This window comes from Mustelus asterias, chromosome 10 (assembly GCF_964213995.1).
Source record: "Mustelus asterias chromosome 10, sMusAst1.hap1.1, whole genome shotgun sequence".
Taxonomy (NCBI): Eukaryota; Metazoa; Chordata; class Chondrichthyes; order Carcharhiniformes; family Triakidae; genus Mustelus; species Mustelus asterias.
The window spans coordinates 55,358,505-55,375,271 of NC_135810.1; the positions used below are offsets into that span (position 1 = coordinate 55,358,505).

Genomic DNA, 16,767 nt, shown 5'->3' on the forward strand with positions numbered 1-16,767 from the left:
ACAAAGATGCAACTTTCTTTCTTTCTGAATATTATCTCTCACAATCCCATTACTTACTGGTCTTATGTTCTGCCTCTTCTTTGTGCTCTGTGAGATCTGACAATTTAAGTTTGGTAAGCAGAAGTTTCTTCTCAGAACTGTCAACAGCAAAAGGCTCCAACCAATCAAGAGCGTGCACCTACCTTTAAAGACTCAGAAATAGCTATTAATCTAGGTCAGTACCCATGGGTCGAGGGCTTATGCTTTAATGTGTGATCAGATGTCTGCGTATGAAAATTAGTTTAAGCAATCAGAAGTCAGTGTGCTACACTTGCAACACAACAGAACCATGGGGTGTTTAAGATTCAAGTTGTGAATCCTAGGGTTCATTAATTAACACTGCAGGTTTGCATTATTGAGGTCAACATTAAATCATTTGGAGAAACTTTAGTAGGCAAACAATTCAGCTGATAGCCCTTAGGTAAAAAGAATATTGTATGTAATTTTAGGTGTTAGCATATTCAATGCTGATTTTTGCAACAACATTTTACATTATATAGCATCCTTAAAGTAGTAAAACATCCCGATGTGCATTACAGAAGCATGAGCAAACAAAATTTGGCACTGAACCAGGTAAGGAGATAACACGACAATTGATGGAAAGTTTAGTGAAATAGTTGGATATTAGGGAGTGTCCTGAAGGAGGAGAGAGTGGTAGTGAGGGTCAGAGAAAGAGTTCCAGACTTGGGCCACAGGCAGCAGAAAGCATGGCTGCCAGTTGTGGATGGATGAAAGTCAGAAATGAGCAAAAGGCCAGAATTGGAGGAGTGTCAAAATCTCAGGCAGTTAATGGGCTGGTGGAAGTTACAGAGATAAAAGCCAGCTGCATTTGCAAAAATCTATTTGTTTCAATTATACAGGGAAAGGTTGAATAAAATGGAGGCATTTTTGGTGTAATTAGAATGGGTACTGGCCGTTCAGTGGTTTAGCTGTGCTGAAGCAGCAAAAGTTATTTTCTTGAGCTGGGGCAGTAGGTATTTTAATGAGTGTTGGTTTTAGTGCATTTTAGTCAATAATAAGCTGCAGTCGTCTAGAAGATAGGAAGTGAAGATAAGGGGAAATAGTGGGAAGTAATCTTTGGGGAAGATGGACAAAGGAAAAGCACAGTGTGGATGGAGAAGAAGTGTGAGCTTGGAAATGGGCAAGAGGGAGATGTTGGATGGGGTGAGCAGAAGTCCAAAGAGATCTGAACTTAAGTATGGCACAGGAAACAGGAGAAGCGATTAGTGCAAATGAGAGATGGTTCTTTCTTCCCCCTTAGCTCCTTCAAGCTCTCAAGCATTTGTATGGCCAGTGGCTTGAGCCTTTGGAAAATGGTGAGCTCTTCCCCCACCTACTGGCCTTTCTGCTGTAGGCTTCTTTAATCTTCACCAGTAAAATGTCGCGACAGTTAAAATATCTGAACTAAATATGCTAACTTGCCTCATGCCTGAAATGGTGAACTTATATTGTATCCTTCAGTATGGTTAAAGAAGTGAAAACATTGCCCTTTCTCAATTTTTATCACTTCCTTTTATTCTTATATGAAAGAAGTGTAGGTTAGGTAGATTAGCTATAGAAAACGCACGCAATTGCAGAGATGGGGCGCGGGGTAGGCCTGTGTAAGAATTTCTTTCGGAGAGTCAGTGGAAACTTCATGGGCAGAATGAGTAACTATGAAGAATTTGGGAGCATGGAGATTGCAAGGAGGAAATATAACAGGATATGGGATGGCATGGGGAATTGTGAGGTTGTATGAAGGAAGCTGAGGGGACAGAAGATGGAATGAGGAATATCATGTGGTAATGGGTGGGTGGGACATTGAGGGGTGAGGTTTAGGAAGCCCTAAAATACTGTTGGGAGCCAGGCTGTTGTGTTGGAGAACCAAGACAGGTCTTCTAACCGTCTCCCCTCCTTATCCCAATTCTTAATGCACTCGATCGTAGTTCGCTAAATACACTGGGAACCCGACCGCTGTATGAAAAGATGAAAATTCGTCAAAGTCACACATGGATCAGGTGTGCATTTTGCAAGCTATGAATGTGTGCAGGTGGGGTTTTCCCGAGCCCAAGCAAAAATACAGCCCTTGATGTGCAAATTTAGTAATTGTTCACTTTTTAAAATCTTTTAAGTCATCATTTGGAAGAAGCTTTGGGAAATCACTTCATGGCTCTGTAAATTCTTTGCCACTTATTAAAAGTCTAGATTGTTGACTTCTGATTGGGGTATAGTTCTAGATGTTCTTGGATAACCTCCCTAATTACCCATTATTCACATGAATAGAATGTGCAGTGGAGTACAATGGAATATTTAATTTACTTCACAAATAAGAAAGCTCTTTATAGCTCATTCTGAAACCATGCATCACCAACTCTCCTCTTCGTTAAATAAGTTGTAACTAGTTTCTTTATTGTTCATTGTATCTTTGTGTGACTTAAAATTAAATCCTTTCTATCAAAGAATTTTTCATTGAAAGTATTAACCCTCAATATTCTTTGTCCTAATTTATTTAATTATCTTGTATCCTGGTTTCCACAGAGTAAGTCTGGATATGATGTCTGTCCAGGCCAACACTGGTCCTTCTTGGGCAAACAAAAATTGTACAGCATTTTGGAGAGGACGTGACAGCCGGAGAGAGCGTCTAGAGCTTGTAAAACTCAGTATCAAACACCCTGATTTGATTGATGCTGCATTTACAAACTTCTTCTTTTTCCCCCATAACGAGAGCATTTATGGTCCAATTGTAAAGCACGTGTCATTTTTTGATTTCTTCCAGGTATGTAGATCTGGTTTCAAAATTTTGCCCAGTTTATTGTTTCAAAAACACAGAAATATATGTTTATATGATTTCATTAATTAGCTGCAATACCATTTGTATTAAAATCATTTATGCTTATCAATTAAGATATTCAGTTTGTAGGATAATGTAACATTATCCTACAGAACCTTGTGATATTAATTTGGAATGCATTTTGTGCTCAACATCATTTATATCTTTACTGATTGTGTAAAACCCCATAGGGATATTACTAAATCACAACTATTTATTGAACGGATTTTCTCTATTTATTTCTTCCCCTACAAACATCAGAATGAAATTATACTTGAGGGAGGGGAAGTGGAAATTTTATCCCCCCACCTGTGGTTGACAGGGCACTCAACCAGGTTTGACCCATTTCCCGCACGGTTGCCCTCACTCCTTTCCCTCACTCTCAGAAACATGATAGGGTCCCCCATGTCTTCACGTTTCACTCGCCTCCACATTCAAAGGATCATCCTCCACCATTTTCACTATTCCAGCATGATGCTAACATGAAACACATCTTCTCCTCACCCCTCTATCAGCATTCTGCAGGGACTGCTCCCTCCGTGACACCTTGGTCTACTCCCCCTCCTCATCATTCAAGGCCCCAAACACGCCTTTCAGGTTAGGCAGTGTCTCACTTTCACTTTCTTCAATTTGGTCTATTGTATTTGCAGCTCCCAATGCAGCCTCCTCTACACTGGGGAGACTAAACACAGACCGGATGACCACTTTGCAGAACACCTTTACTTAGACTGCAAGCATGACCTCACCCTTCCTGTTGCCTGCCATTTTAAATTAGCACCTTGCTCTCATGCTCACATATCCATCGTTGGCCTGCTGCAATGCTCCAGTAAAGCCTCGCGCAAGCTAGAGGAGCAGCATCTCATCTTCCAGTTGGTCACGATGCAGTCCTCAGGACTCAATGTTAAAATTAATCAGTTTTAGATTGCGACCTTTCTTCTCCATCTTAAACCCCCTTTTTTAAAATATTACATACATGTATTGCCTCAATGCAAAACCTCCGACACCAGGACATCTGTCCTTTGTTATTAATGTTGCTACATTTTGTTGCAATCTCTCTCAGTGACACTTTAATATCGAACACATTCTCCTTCCCTTCAGATTTGAAGAGCCGAAAGGACTGAAACAGTTATAGATGTCCCTACAGATACATCCAGACCTGCTGAGTTTTTCCAGTATCCTCTACTTTTATTTCAGATTCCAGCATCCAAAATATTTTGCTTATGTTGGTATTCATGAGATGCATTTGAACTTTCTGAAGATGAAAACGAAGTCTAAGAGCTACTTAATTGAGTTTATCCCTTCATAGATTCTAACATGATGCATATTTAAAAACAAACAAATCTTTGCTACCATTGTGATTAAGGAACATCTCTGTCACTGAACTATTAAATACTACACTTTTTACCCTTGTACTTCTAATCTCAACTTTGAAAATTAATGCTTTCTCTGGAACTACAAAGAATTTACAATGTAGATTAATTCATATCGATGTGCCATTTACATATGACCTAAGTGTGTTTTACTTTTTAATGGAAAAATTACATTTCATTTTGTTCTGATGGAGGTGTGGTGCACTTTGATTCCTGGTGAATCCGTTCATTCAGGTCATTAAAGAAAGGAAGAACTGGCTGAACTTTTCATGACCTCATGACATTGCAAAGTGCTTCATAGCCAAAGAAGTACTTTTGAAGTGAAGTCGTTCTTATAATGCAGAGAAACACAGGTCCCAAAATAGGAGTAGGGAAAATGATCCAATAATCTGCTTTTAGTAGTGGTGATGGAGGGGTGAATGCAGATTAGGACAGGGAAATAATTTTTCTGCTCTTTTTCAAATATTGTCATTGGGTCTCTTCTGTTCACCTGAGATAGTGTAATGTTTCTTCAGAAAATGGTACCTCTGACAATACAGCACCCTCCTCAGTACTGTATTGAATGAAGTGTTAGCCTAGATTTTGTTTTCCAGGTCTCTGGAATGAGACTTGAATCCCTAGATGTCTGACTCAGAGGTGTTATTTATTCTGACCCATACATTTTACTGTTGCCAAACTGTCGTATGTGACGTGAATAATTGTTCATGTGTAGCACAGATTTAGGGAGCGGGAATCTAGTGCTGGTACTATTCGCAAACCAACTGTTGAGAGTAATGATTGATACTTTTTGTTAATTTTTGGCTTTATAGTCAGAGCTTCTTCAACATGTTCTATCAGAAATATTGGGAGTTTCTAAACATCTAATATTAAGGAGTTATAGAATCATAGAATCCCTACAGTGCAGAAGGCCATTCAACCCATCAAGTCTGCACCAACTCTCCAAAAGAGCATTCTACCCACTTTAACCCTTCCTGCCCTATCCCCATAACGCTGCACATTTACCGTGGCTAATCCACCTAGCCTATACGTTTTTGGACACTAAAAGGCAATTTAGCATGGCCCATCTGCCAAATCTGCACACCACTGGACTGTGGGAGGAAACCAGAGCACCTGGAGGAAACACATGCAGACACGGGGAGAATGTGCAAACTCCACACAGTCATCCAAGGCTGGAATCGAATCCAGGTCTCTGGCACTGTGAGGCAGCAGTGCTAACCACTGTGTCATTGTGCCGCCCGTCCTGTAAACCAGGAATGAGTCCTAGAAGCCAGCACAATTAAGCAGTCCTGGAAACCAGAACAACCACGTTAAAGTTTTGTTAAAGCTTATCATTTTTCTTATTTACCACTTTAAATTGTTGGGTATCCTTCAGTTTTTACACAAGGATGGTGGAGTAAATTAATCCAGTGCTCTTCCTATCTGATGGCATAAGGACCTGAGTCAGGTCTGTGAAGATAAAGAAAAAATGTGACATAATAAATTTATTCGTGCGACCCATAATTAGACCGTTTTCCTAACTAGTCAAAAGCAATACACCACTTTTCAGCAGGCATTCATATATAAAGAAACTGCTGCGGATGCTGGAAATCTGAAGTAAAAGAAATATTCAGCAGGTCTGGCAGCATTTGTGGAGAGTGAAAGAGAACTAACATTTCAATTTGATGTCCTGAAGGAAGGAAAAAGAAATGTCGAATAAAGCAGGAGAGGTGAAATGACAAAATGAATGATGGCGTAGGGTGAACTGGGGTGGTAGCGGGATAAGTAAAGAAACAGAAGACAGGCCTGTAAGAGCTGCAAAAGACAACAGCAAAATCTTTAATTAAAGTTGCTGTCTGGGAAAAATAAAAGCAGTGGTTCGGATCCGAAATTGTTGATTACAGCATTGAAGGTAAAAGATTGTTAAGTGCCGTATCGAATGATCAGGTGCTGTTGATTTTAATTGTCATTTTAATTCTCAGCCCCACTCCCAATCTGCTCTCTCAGTCCTCAACCTTCAATGTTGTTCTGGTGAAACTCAACGGAAGCTTGAGGAACTGCACCTCATATTTCAGTTAGATACTTTGCAGACATTTGGATCTTAGGTTGAATTTTAAAAATCAGATTAAAAGCTACTTCTCATCTTTTTTTCATACAACAGCTTTTGATAATGAATTCGTGGTTGTCACTTACAGTTATGAGACTAGACCCATCTTTTGATTCACTTCTTGCTTCATTGCCTTGCTTTGCCATCTCTTCTGTCATCACTCTATCCCTCAACACTCCGACCCCCTAAACCTTTCCCTGCTTCGGTACTTGCTCATAACCTGTTACATCTCCATTTTGTTCACTTATGATGAAAGGTCATTGACCTGAAATGTTAACTCCATTACTTTCTTCGCAGGCGCTGCCTGATCAGCCAAATACTTCCTGTAATTTTTGTTTTTATTGCAGCAAGCACCAGCATGGATCCCATTTTCCAGTAATGCAACCAACCATTACTCTGCTACTTTAGAGATTAATGTAAAAGTATTATTTGATTGTAAAAAATAACCTTTATTTCTATGGCATGTTAACCTTATAGTCACCATCTCAAAAATGGCCTTGAGCTTCAAAATGCTATCATCAGCTTTATAAAATTACAGGGTAATAAAGCACAGAATTACTTTTATAGACATTAGAAACTACACACCTCAAAAACCTTGAGGTTTGAATGCATCATAGGCATAATAAAAATTCAACAATTGCAGTGTGGAATTCTAATGTGTTTGTGGACTGTAAAGTTGCCATAAAAACTACTCCAAATGAGACACTAAAGGTTCGACAAAAGAACTTTGCTCATTTCACTAATGTAAGTATGATAACCACTATTTTAAATCCAGAAGAAATATAAATATGCTTTTAAATATTGGAACAGGCTGTGAAATTATATATTTTTCCTGTAAATTAGGCTCAAACCATTTGGTCAGTTTCCACTTGAAATTAATCTTTGGGGGTTAAAGGTATAAAATGGAACTCTATTACTTTGTTAATTAAAGGATTTCCCATCAACAAGGATTATCTAAACTAGAATGAACAAACCTAAATTCTTAACATGAGGATAGTTATAAAGTTCATGTAGATGAAAAGTGTTATAAATATTCACCCACATTTATGCATTGAGATGGTTCAGACATCTGTTAACTTGCACTGGTCGCATCCAGTGGAGCTTGGAAACAAAAGTTATAATGGTTAATGCACATTAATTGCATCACTCATTGTTATTTCTTGATTTCACTGTCAGAGTTGTTTCATGTTTATGTGAAAAGAAACATGATACTGGATAATCGGTGCTTTGATTTTTAAAATAGGCAAGTAATGACAAGGCATTAAATAAGCTGGATAGTCAATGTGCATCTGTTTCTCTCAGACAAGCAAACATTGTTTTGTGTATCTTGTTTAAAGAGCTATCAGTTAAGCATGTTGCATCAGGTCTGAGAGTCCTTTGAACTTTTTGTTTTTGTAGTACAAGTATCAAATCAACATTGATGGTACTGTGGCAGCCTACAGAATGCCTTATTTGCTAGCAGGAGGTGGTGTTATCCTAAAACAAGATTCAGTCTACTATGAACATTTCTACAATGACCTGCGACCATGGGAACATTATATTCCATTTAAGAGTGATTTAAGCGACCTTTTGGATAAAATTCAATGGGCAAAATCTCATGATGAAGAGGTAATTTTGAGTATTTTTTTTTGTTTAATTGCAGAAACTGAACATCAGTGTTAATAATTGTGACTTTATATTGCTGTTTTGTGATTTTCTAATTGGCATGAGTGGAATTCTGTGTAAGTATTGACTAAATTAAACACATTTACATCTTTGTGACTTGTATGTTGTGGTGGGAAATGTGTTGTATTCTCTACTTAAGAACTCTTAAGCAAACATTCTTTTATATAAATAAGTGTCTTGTTCCAGTAGTGGAAGTATGGCTTCATTGTGATTGAAAGGTAAAAGTTTTAGAGAAGAACATTTGAGGGTGCTCATCCAAGTTTCTTCGGCTGTCTAGGCCGTAGGTTCTTGAATTCCTGCCTTAAACCTCTCTGCTTTACTACTTCCTGTCCTCTGAGATGCTTTCTAATACCCAGCTTTTTGACTAAACCTTTGGTCACCTGTTAAAATACCTTTAATGAAAACAGAAAATGCTGGAAATATCTGAGAAATCTTAGAAACCCTACAGCACAGAAAGAGGCCATTCAGCCGATCGAGTCTGCACCGACCACAATCCCACCCAGACCCTACCCCCATATCCCTACATATTTTATCCACTAATCCCTCTAACCTACGCATCCCAGGACACTAAGGGTAATTAAAGCATGGCCAATCAACCTAACCCGCACATCTTTGGACTGTGGGAGGAAACCAGAGCACCCGGAGGAAACCCACGCAGACACGAGGAGAATGTGCAAACTCCACACAGACAGTGACCCAAGCCGGGAATCGAACCCAGGTCCCTGGAGCTGTGAAGCAGCAGTGCTACCCACTGTGTTACCGTGCCGCCCTGTCCCATGTCAGCATGTCATGGCAAAATTTGGAGAGAAAAACAGTTAATCTTCAGGTCGATGATCTTTCAACAGAACAGATAATTTGCAGTTAAACGCGCTAATGTCTTCTCTGGTTTCGTGTCAATGTGGTACCACTCCTGTGAAGTGCCTTGGAATGTTTTGCTACATTAAAGACACTACGGCCTGAATCTTGTGCTCATCAGGCACACGTGATCAACGGGCCCAGAAGAGAACACAATATGCACTTCCAGATGTAATACGACCCCAACCATGATTTCACGTTGGCTGCCCAATTAATTGCTAGCCAGTGTGAAACACACACTGAGAAAGGCTCAGCGCTGCCGGGAGGGTGGGAAGAGTGTGGCTGCCGAATGAAGTGAGGGTGAACATTTCCAGTGAGCTCCCTGAAGGCTGACAGCTGCTGTGGTACTGCCTCAGGAGCTGCAGTACTGTCTAAATGAAATGGATTTGCAGAAATGCTGCGAACTCTATGAATACTGCAAATTCAAGCACCTGACAGCAGACCTCATGGGACCTCAGCCTTCAAACCACATCTTCTATTTTATTCCGCCTTGGAGATGTTTGTTGTGAAAATATGACAGTTGCCTGACCAATTGGCCCATCCACCAACCATAAAAATGGATGGGCCATGTAAAATCTCCACCAATTGCCTTCTTAATGGGCTTAGTTGCCTATTTAATTGTCAACAGGCACACTTCAAACTCCTACGCAGGCTCGCCGACCATAATATGTGCGTTCAGCAGCATCTTGCCTGATTTAACGAGCTTCTGGTCACGCACACGCATGCTTGATCAATGTTAAAAATCTAGCCTATGTAAATACAAGTTAGTATAAAAATGCATGCTACCTGCATCCATTCATAATTAGAGGTCTTGTTGGACACTGTTCCAGACCTGAGCCAATTACTTTATTTTTTCTCTCTTAGTCCTCTTAAGGCTCTTTATTCTCACTTTCCTGCCATGTGATTTTTAATTTCTCACATCCTGTTCCTACCCTTGCCCCTCACTGATGCTCTGCCTTCCTGGACTTTAATGCACAGCAACCCTCTATGTCTCTCCTAGCATTTCCTGAATCAAGGCACCATAACCTTCAGTCTCTGCTTCCAATATCTTATGTAATACTAGATCCCACTGGCCCATTACTCCTGTCTTTCTCAAATTACACTGACACCCAATTCCCCCAACACATCAAAGTTTAAAGTTCTTATCATTGTATTTAAATTCCTTTACTGTTTCATGCCTCATGAGTTGATTAACCTCCTCTAGAATTACAACTTTCTGACTCCCAGCACTCTTGTTCCTTTGAATCCTGCCTTTTGGGCACCTCCACCCTTTGCCCAATATTTGACCACCCTGTTTTTAGCAGCCTGGGCTCCATACACTGGAATTCATTCCTTAAATCTTTCTCCTTCTCCTTCTTGCCTTAATTTAACACCATTCTTAAAATCAACCTGTTGATCAGGTCATTGGTCAGAACCCTTAATATTTGTGTTCTTGTCTTACATAATGGTATGTGCCTCAGATAAAAATAGCAGGTGTTTTGTGACATAAAAGCTATGTCTATGGAAAACTTAATAAAGAAGAATAGAGGTATTGCTAATTTCTTGATCATTAACATCTTACTCTGGTATTTCAAGACCAGTAAAAGTAATGGAAAGGTGTACACTGGGTATTTCCGTGGGTGTTCTGATCCCGACATGAAAATGCAAATATTGACATGACAACAATGGAAATGTATTTTCTTTTTGTTTTTGATCTAATTCATAGGCCAAAATGATTGCAAAAGCGGGACAGGACTATGCTCGGAACAAGCTTATGGCAGATCACATCTTCTGCTACTACTTTAAACTTTTCCAGGTAAGTGGAAGCATTTACCACATGAAAGCTCCATATTTGAAACCTGTGGTATATCTGGAGTTACCATCAAATTAACAGAACCGAAGAATGATCTAAATGCACATGCACTGACCTAAATAAATGAGTTAGCAGGTTATGAAATTTAAATATTTAATTTAAAATCTTTACTATTTCATAGGGCTTTGATGTGAAATCCTACAGTTTTAATATACAATGGATTTCCTGTTTGCCATTTCAAAATAGTGAAATTATTTATATGTGAAAGTTGGGGATTATCAGAGAATGATACATTTTCTTCCACGAAAGATGTGTCCATGATACACACGTAGCCACAAGGGAGTGTTAAGTGCAGGCAAGGTACCCAAGTGCATTTCTCCTTAGTGGCATCCCAGTGATCTGAAAGACATTTACAACCGCTAACATCAAGAGCAATGTCAGGATTGAGCCTAATTGAACCTCCAATCCTCATGTCCCAGTCGATGTTAGCTTGTTATTGTAGATTTCACATTTATTTAATTAAATGTATTTAAATTCAGAACTTTAACTCACAACTCTGCATTATCAGAAAATTAGCATTATCATTGTCTGATGATACCCATAAAAGTCAACAAGTACATAAGCTCATCAGGAGTTAACATCAAAAGCTCAAAGTTTACTTTTAAGAGTGGCTCAAAATTTGCAGTTTTTGTGCTTTGTGGTGTTGGCTTCTGAAGCCCTGAACTTTCTTTTTATGTTCATATTTTTATTATCTAGAACTTTACACTCAACAGCTTTCTCTGAAATATAACTAAATGGCTAAGCACAAGACACTTTATTGGACTTTCTTCCATATCACGAGAAGCCCTTTGCATTTCAACTGCATGTTCTTTCCAAATGAAGCCTTGAGAAGATGATTATGGATGCCTCTTTATTATCAGTTCTTAAACTTCAGATGCTTCTTTATCACTTTTTATCTGGGATAGATCTTATAAGATATGTTTATTAAACTTTGGAATTTCTTAACTGAGGGAGGACTGCTACCACATACTTCGACAGTAGCTGAACAGTTATGTAACAACAAACTGAAATGCTTAGGATCTAAGGAATAGCCTTGACTTGTGAACAGTTTACTCTTTGTAAAATGTTTTCTCAAACTGTTTTTTCCACTAAGACATAGTGTTAAACATATGACCATCTGCTACCAATGTTCAGATCACGGTAGCCACTGTTATCTCTGATGATAAGAATTCATGCATACCCAAGGACTTCAGTTATCTGTTATCAAAATTGGGATTGGGGAACACAGCTCAATTTAATTTGATTTTATCAGACAGATATTATGCTTTAATAATCGAGCCAAAAAAGAAAAAAAATCATTAAAACTCGGTCATCCTTGTTAATTCTTCAATGAACTGAAACTTAGGGCGGAATTTTATGACCCCATTGCGCCCGTTTTGCAGTGGGAAAAAGTCGTAAAATCGGGCGTGATGTAACTAGCAGGAAGGCTGCTTGTTTTTGCACCCATTCCCATTTTACTAAGAGAAAAAAAATCAGCACCATTAGGACCCCACCCAAAACAAACAAAACATAATATGCATTTTTTTGCATTCATCACAATGTAATTAGTGAGCTTCACTCCCAATCATCCCAGCTCACCTGCTTTAACCACCTCGCTCGCTGCAAGCAGCCGGATCGGTCAGGAAAACACCGCAAGTATAAAAGTTGCATTCAGTCACTTGAGCAGTGTGGGTGAGCGAGGAGGTAAGTCTGCTTTCAAACTGCTCCATGCTGCTCATGAGGGGTTGTTTCATGGCCGCCATGTTGTGTTTCGGGTTGCGGGGGGTGGGGGGGTGATGGTCTGTGTGTGGGGTGGTGAGGAGGCTGCTGTTGTTTCATGGGGTCCGACATCGGCCTCTCAGCACGGACCCGGATCAGAGTGCTGATGTCGGATCTTAGCACTGACTCTGGGTCCTAGTGCCGGTGACAGACAGACCACTGCTGGTGGGGGATGGGCTGGAAACTCTCTGAAGTGGCAGTGCTGCAGTCTCAGGACTTGTCGAGCAGCACTGTCTGTGGCCACTACTATATGAGTTCTGGGTGTTTGTTTGTGAGGGGGGGAAATGGGGGGGCTGTGTTGCCATTCTGGGCGGCGTGGGAGGATATGGGGAGTGTGTGTTGCTGGGGGTCTGTGGGGGGGTATGGGGAGTGTGTGTTGCTGGGGGTCTGTGGGGGAATATGGGGAGTGTGTGTTTCTGGGGGACTGTGGGGAGGGTATGGGAAGTGTGTGTTGCTGGTGGGTTGTGGGGGGGGGGGGGGCTATGAGGAGTGTGTGTTGCTGGGTGTCTGTGGGGGATATGGGGAGTGTGTGTTGCTGGGGGACGGTGGGGGGTATGGGCAGTGTGTGTTGCTAGGGGTGTGGGGGGGTACGGGGAGTATGTGTTGCTAGGGGGCTGTGGGAGGTATGGGGAGTGTGTGTTACTGGGGTGGGGGGGGGGGGGTGATGGTGCTGTGGGGGTATGGGGAGTGTGTGTTCCTGGAGGTCTTTGGGGGGTACTGGGAGTGTATGTTGCTGGGGTCTGTGGGGGGGCATTGGGAGTGTGTGTTGCTGGACTGAGGGCGAGCAGAATTCTTTAACCTCTCAACCTGTCTCTCCCCTTCCCAAAACATCCCCCCTTCAGAGTGACGAGATGGCTTTTGCAATGCAACCCATTGATCTTGCTTTTCTTTTGGTTGCTGCTGGAGCTGAGGAGGAGAAACAGGAGGATGAATTGCGGGCAGAGGAGGTCCAGGCCTTAACACTCGCAGGAGTAGAGAGAGATGGCTGCCAGAGGCAGGAAGTGGTTGCTACTCTCCCCGAGTTGGGGGCAGGATAAGGAGGGAGTGGAGACAGCAGTTCCACAGGCGAGTGTCCTGTGAGCAACAGTCACACATCGTGTGCCGCCAATGGCTCCAGCTCTGAAAGGAGACAATGCAACATCTGTGCCATTTGTTGAAGGATCTGGCACCTCGGGGCACGGGGGGGGGGGGGCACTCACTTCCGATGGCTGGGAAAGTGATGGCAGCTTAAACTTTTACGCCACTGGGTCCTTCCAGATCACCAGTGGAGACCTTTGTGGTATTTTCCAACCATCCGTCCACAAGTGTGTCAAGGAGGTCACGGATGCCCTGTATGCCTGGGCTGGCCAGTTTATTCAATTTCACCTGGCCCAGCAGGAAGCCGGGCTGCAAGATTTGTGGCCATCACGGGGATGCCAAATGTGCAGGGGGTTATAGACTGCACCCATGTCGCCCTCAAGGCCCCAGTGAAAAATCCAGGAAGATTCATGAACAGAAAGGGCTTCCATTCAGTAAATGTGCAGTTGGTGTGTGACCATCAACTGAACATCATGCACACCTGCCCCAGACATCCCGGCAGTGTGTATGACAGTTTTATATTGAGGAGGTCTTTGAGGAGGAGCCCAAGGTGCAGGGATGGCTCATGGGGAAATGGGCTACCCTCTTTGGACTTGGCTGAAGATGCCTGTGCAGAGGCCGGTGACTGAGGTAAAGACCCGATATAATGAGGCCCATAATGCCACCCATTCAATAGTGGAGCGGTGCATAGGGCTCCTCAAAATGCGGTTCAGATGCCTGGGCCGCTCTGGAGGGGCCCTCTAATGTAGACCCCTGATATTGTCCTGCATTGTGGTGATGTGTTGTTCCCTACACAACCTAGCGCAGCAGCAAGGAGACTTTTTGGAGGAAGAGGACGTGAAGGCCGATGAGCCGGGTGTTGCCGTGAAGGAGGCCACCCAGCAGGACGAGGAAAAAGAGGAGGAATCATAGAAGAGAATCATAAAAGCCCCATAGTGCAGAAGGAGGCTAACTTGGCCCATCGAGTCGGCACGGACCACAATCCCACCCTGGTCTATCCCCATAACCCCACATATCCATCCTGCTAGTCCCCCTGACACTAAGGGTATGGCCAATCAACCTAACCCGCACATCTTTGGACTGTGGGAGGAAACTGGAGCACCCAGAGGAAACCCATGCAGACGGGGAGAATGTGAAAACTCCACACAGACAGGAGGACGATGACGATGAACAACACCACCAGGAGCTGCAGGGCTGGCGGCAGCAAGGGTCAAGCATGTGAGGGCAGCGCTAAACATCACATGCTTTGGTCATTAGAGGCCTGTGTTGCCGCATGTGGGTTCCATTCCCCCCCTCCCCTCCCCCCTGCAGTCCGACAATCTCCTGCAATATTGTGGTCTGTGATTCCCTTGGTGATCATCCTCTGGAGGGCCCTGGTTGGCTTCCAGGTGTCCGGGATGTATCCTTGACATCCTCTTCATCCCCCTGCCCCTGAGATGCCCCGGTGTCAGGAAGGCGGGAGTCAGAAGGTGAAGCCACAGCTGCAGTCTCCTGGGTGGAAGGCCCCGGCACGGGCTTGAGTCCTTCTTCCTCCTTCGGGGTTCCTGTGGGCCCCTGGGTCACTCCACGGGACGGTGGTGCTTCTGCAGTGAGCTCCAGAAGCTCCGGTGTCACCTGGCCCTGCCAGTCCTGGAGGACCACTTGCGTTCTTGCCGTGGTGGCCAAGCCAACTCTGATGTAAATGCAACTCAAACATGCCTGGATTTATGACACCTAAAAGGTAGCCTGTTGTTGTCTTGCAAGGTCAGAGTTGATAGCAAAATAAGCTTGAACAATGAATGATCCATCTCTAAGCTTATATTGAAGTTGAGTGTGGACAAAAGAGTCGTAAGCTCCATTAGCAATATAAATTACTGATATAGATTACAGAATCAAAGAGTACAGAATCAAGGAAGGTAAAACGATTCCTTTATGCTTCTGTTTGAGAGCATTCAAGAGCATGCCATGTCATCATGGAAACTAGATGTGGGAGGAGAAGGTTCTTTTGTTTAATTTATCTGTGTATTTGCACAGGGCAACAGATAAGGACAGTTGCAGATTTTGTCTGGATGTAGACTGCAGCTCACTGAGTGGGGAGAGTCAAAGGAAATGAATCTTAGCCAGGTCCGAATTTAATCAGAGAAAATTATAATATAATCATTCACTGTGCAAGGACTTGGGTGGAGATGCAAGTTCAATTTGGAATTTGTGAGGGGGGAGAATCTAGAAGATTTGTCTACATTGAAGACATGGGAAAGATTTTATAGTGGCTCTCACAGAACTTATGGCAGAAAACTTGTGTAGTTAGCTTGGAAAGAGCTGTACAGACGCTGTGGGAGCTGACTGGGAAACAGCAGTCTATGCATGTCCAAAGCCATGACAGGGAGCTGAAGAGTCCACAGTTGTGAAGTCTTTAAAGAAAATTGGAGGGTGGCTTAGCCAAAAGCTAATGGAATGATATCCATAAATCATACACCTTGGCATAAGGTGGCACAAGGAACAGATTTGAAGTAAATTCTAGAGGACCGGGTGTGCCTTTGGATTGTCCCAGAAAAGGGGAATGAACTTTCAACATTTCATAAGATAAGGAAACTCTTGGGACAGAGTAGAACTGAGTTTATAGCATCAGACTTTATAGCTGTTGTGCTAACATAATGTTTTGTTTCATTTCTTTTTATACACAATAAAGTTTGTTTTTGTTTAAGAATGTGAGATCTTTTGGCATAGTCCTGCCAGTTAATTACTGGGTGTTTCTCTAAACGTTAATGGTCCCTGACAGGATTGTAACAAAGGTAATTGTGAAACAAATAGGTACAATCTTCCATTCTGGAGTTTAAGCCTGGTGACAGATGGGAAATTTGGTGTTATTCCCATTGGGTGTCCCACTGTACTCAAGAAGAACTTGGTGGATCTCATGAAGTCGACAGGAAGGTCCTGCAGCTATATTTAAAAGGTACCAAGACAGGCATTCATTCACCCATCATCAGGCAGGAGCTCTGCATTACTTCTCCAGAGTCCTTATGGCCACAGCTCAGACTGGAGAAGCTGGTAGATGTGAGCAATCACATCCTGGGACACATGAGGGGGCTTTATCGCTTATCTCTAGATATGAGCACCACCGACGATCTAACTGTGGTTGGGTCACTGTTGCGGTGGTCAATGTTCGTCAGCATGTTCACCTTCTAGAGACACTGCTGGCTCTTGTTCCTAGCCAACTGGTGACGGGCCTTCCTTCTCCTCATCTGGATGAGAACCAAAAAACAGAGAGTCATCTGTAGTC

The 16,767-nt window shown here is 42.4% G+C and overlaps 1 protein-coding gene across 1 annotated transcript in view; it reads left to right on the forward strand.

The window, feature by feature from the left end:
• The window catches only part of poglut2 (protein O-glucosyltransferase 2), a 59,322-nt gene that overhangs the window by 30,058 nt on the left and 12,497 nt on the right, over nucleotides 1-16,767 (forward strand). The window contains exons 6-8 of the mRNA XM_078221732.1: nucleotides 2,557-2,794; nucleotides 7,700-7,909; nucleotides 10,527-10,616. Coding sequence (XP_078077858.1) covers nucleotides 2,557-2,794; nucleotides 7,700-7,909; nucleotides 10,527-10,616 — 538 coding nt within the window. The remainder of the gene's footprint in view (nucleotides 1-2,556; nucleotides 2,795-7,699; nucleotides 7,910-10,526; nucleotides 10,617-16,767) is intronic.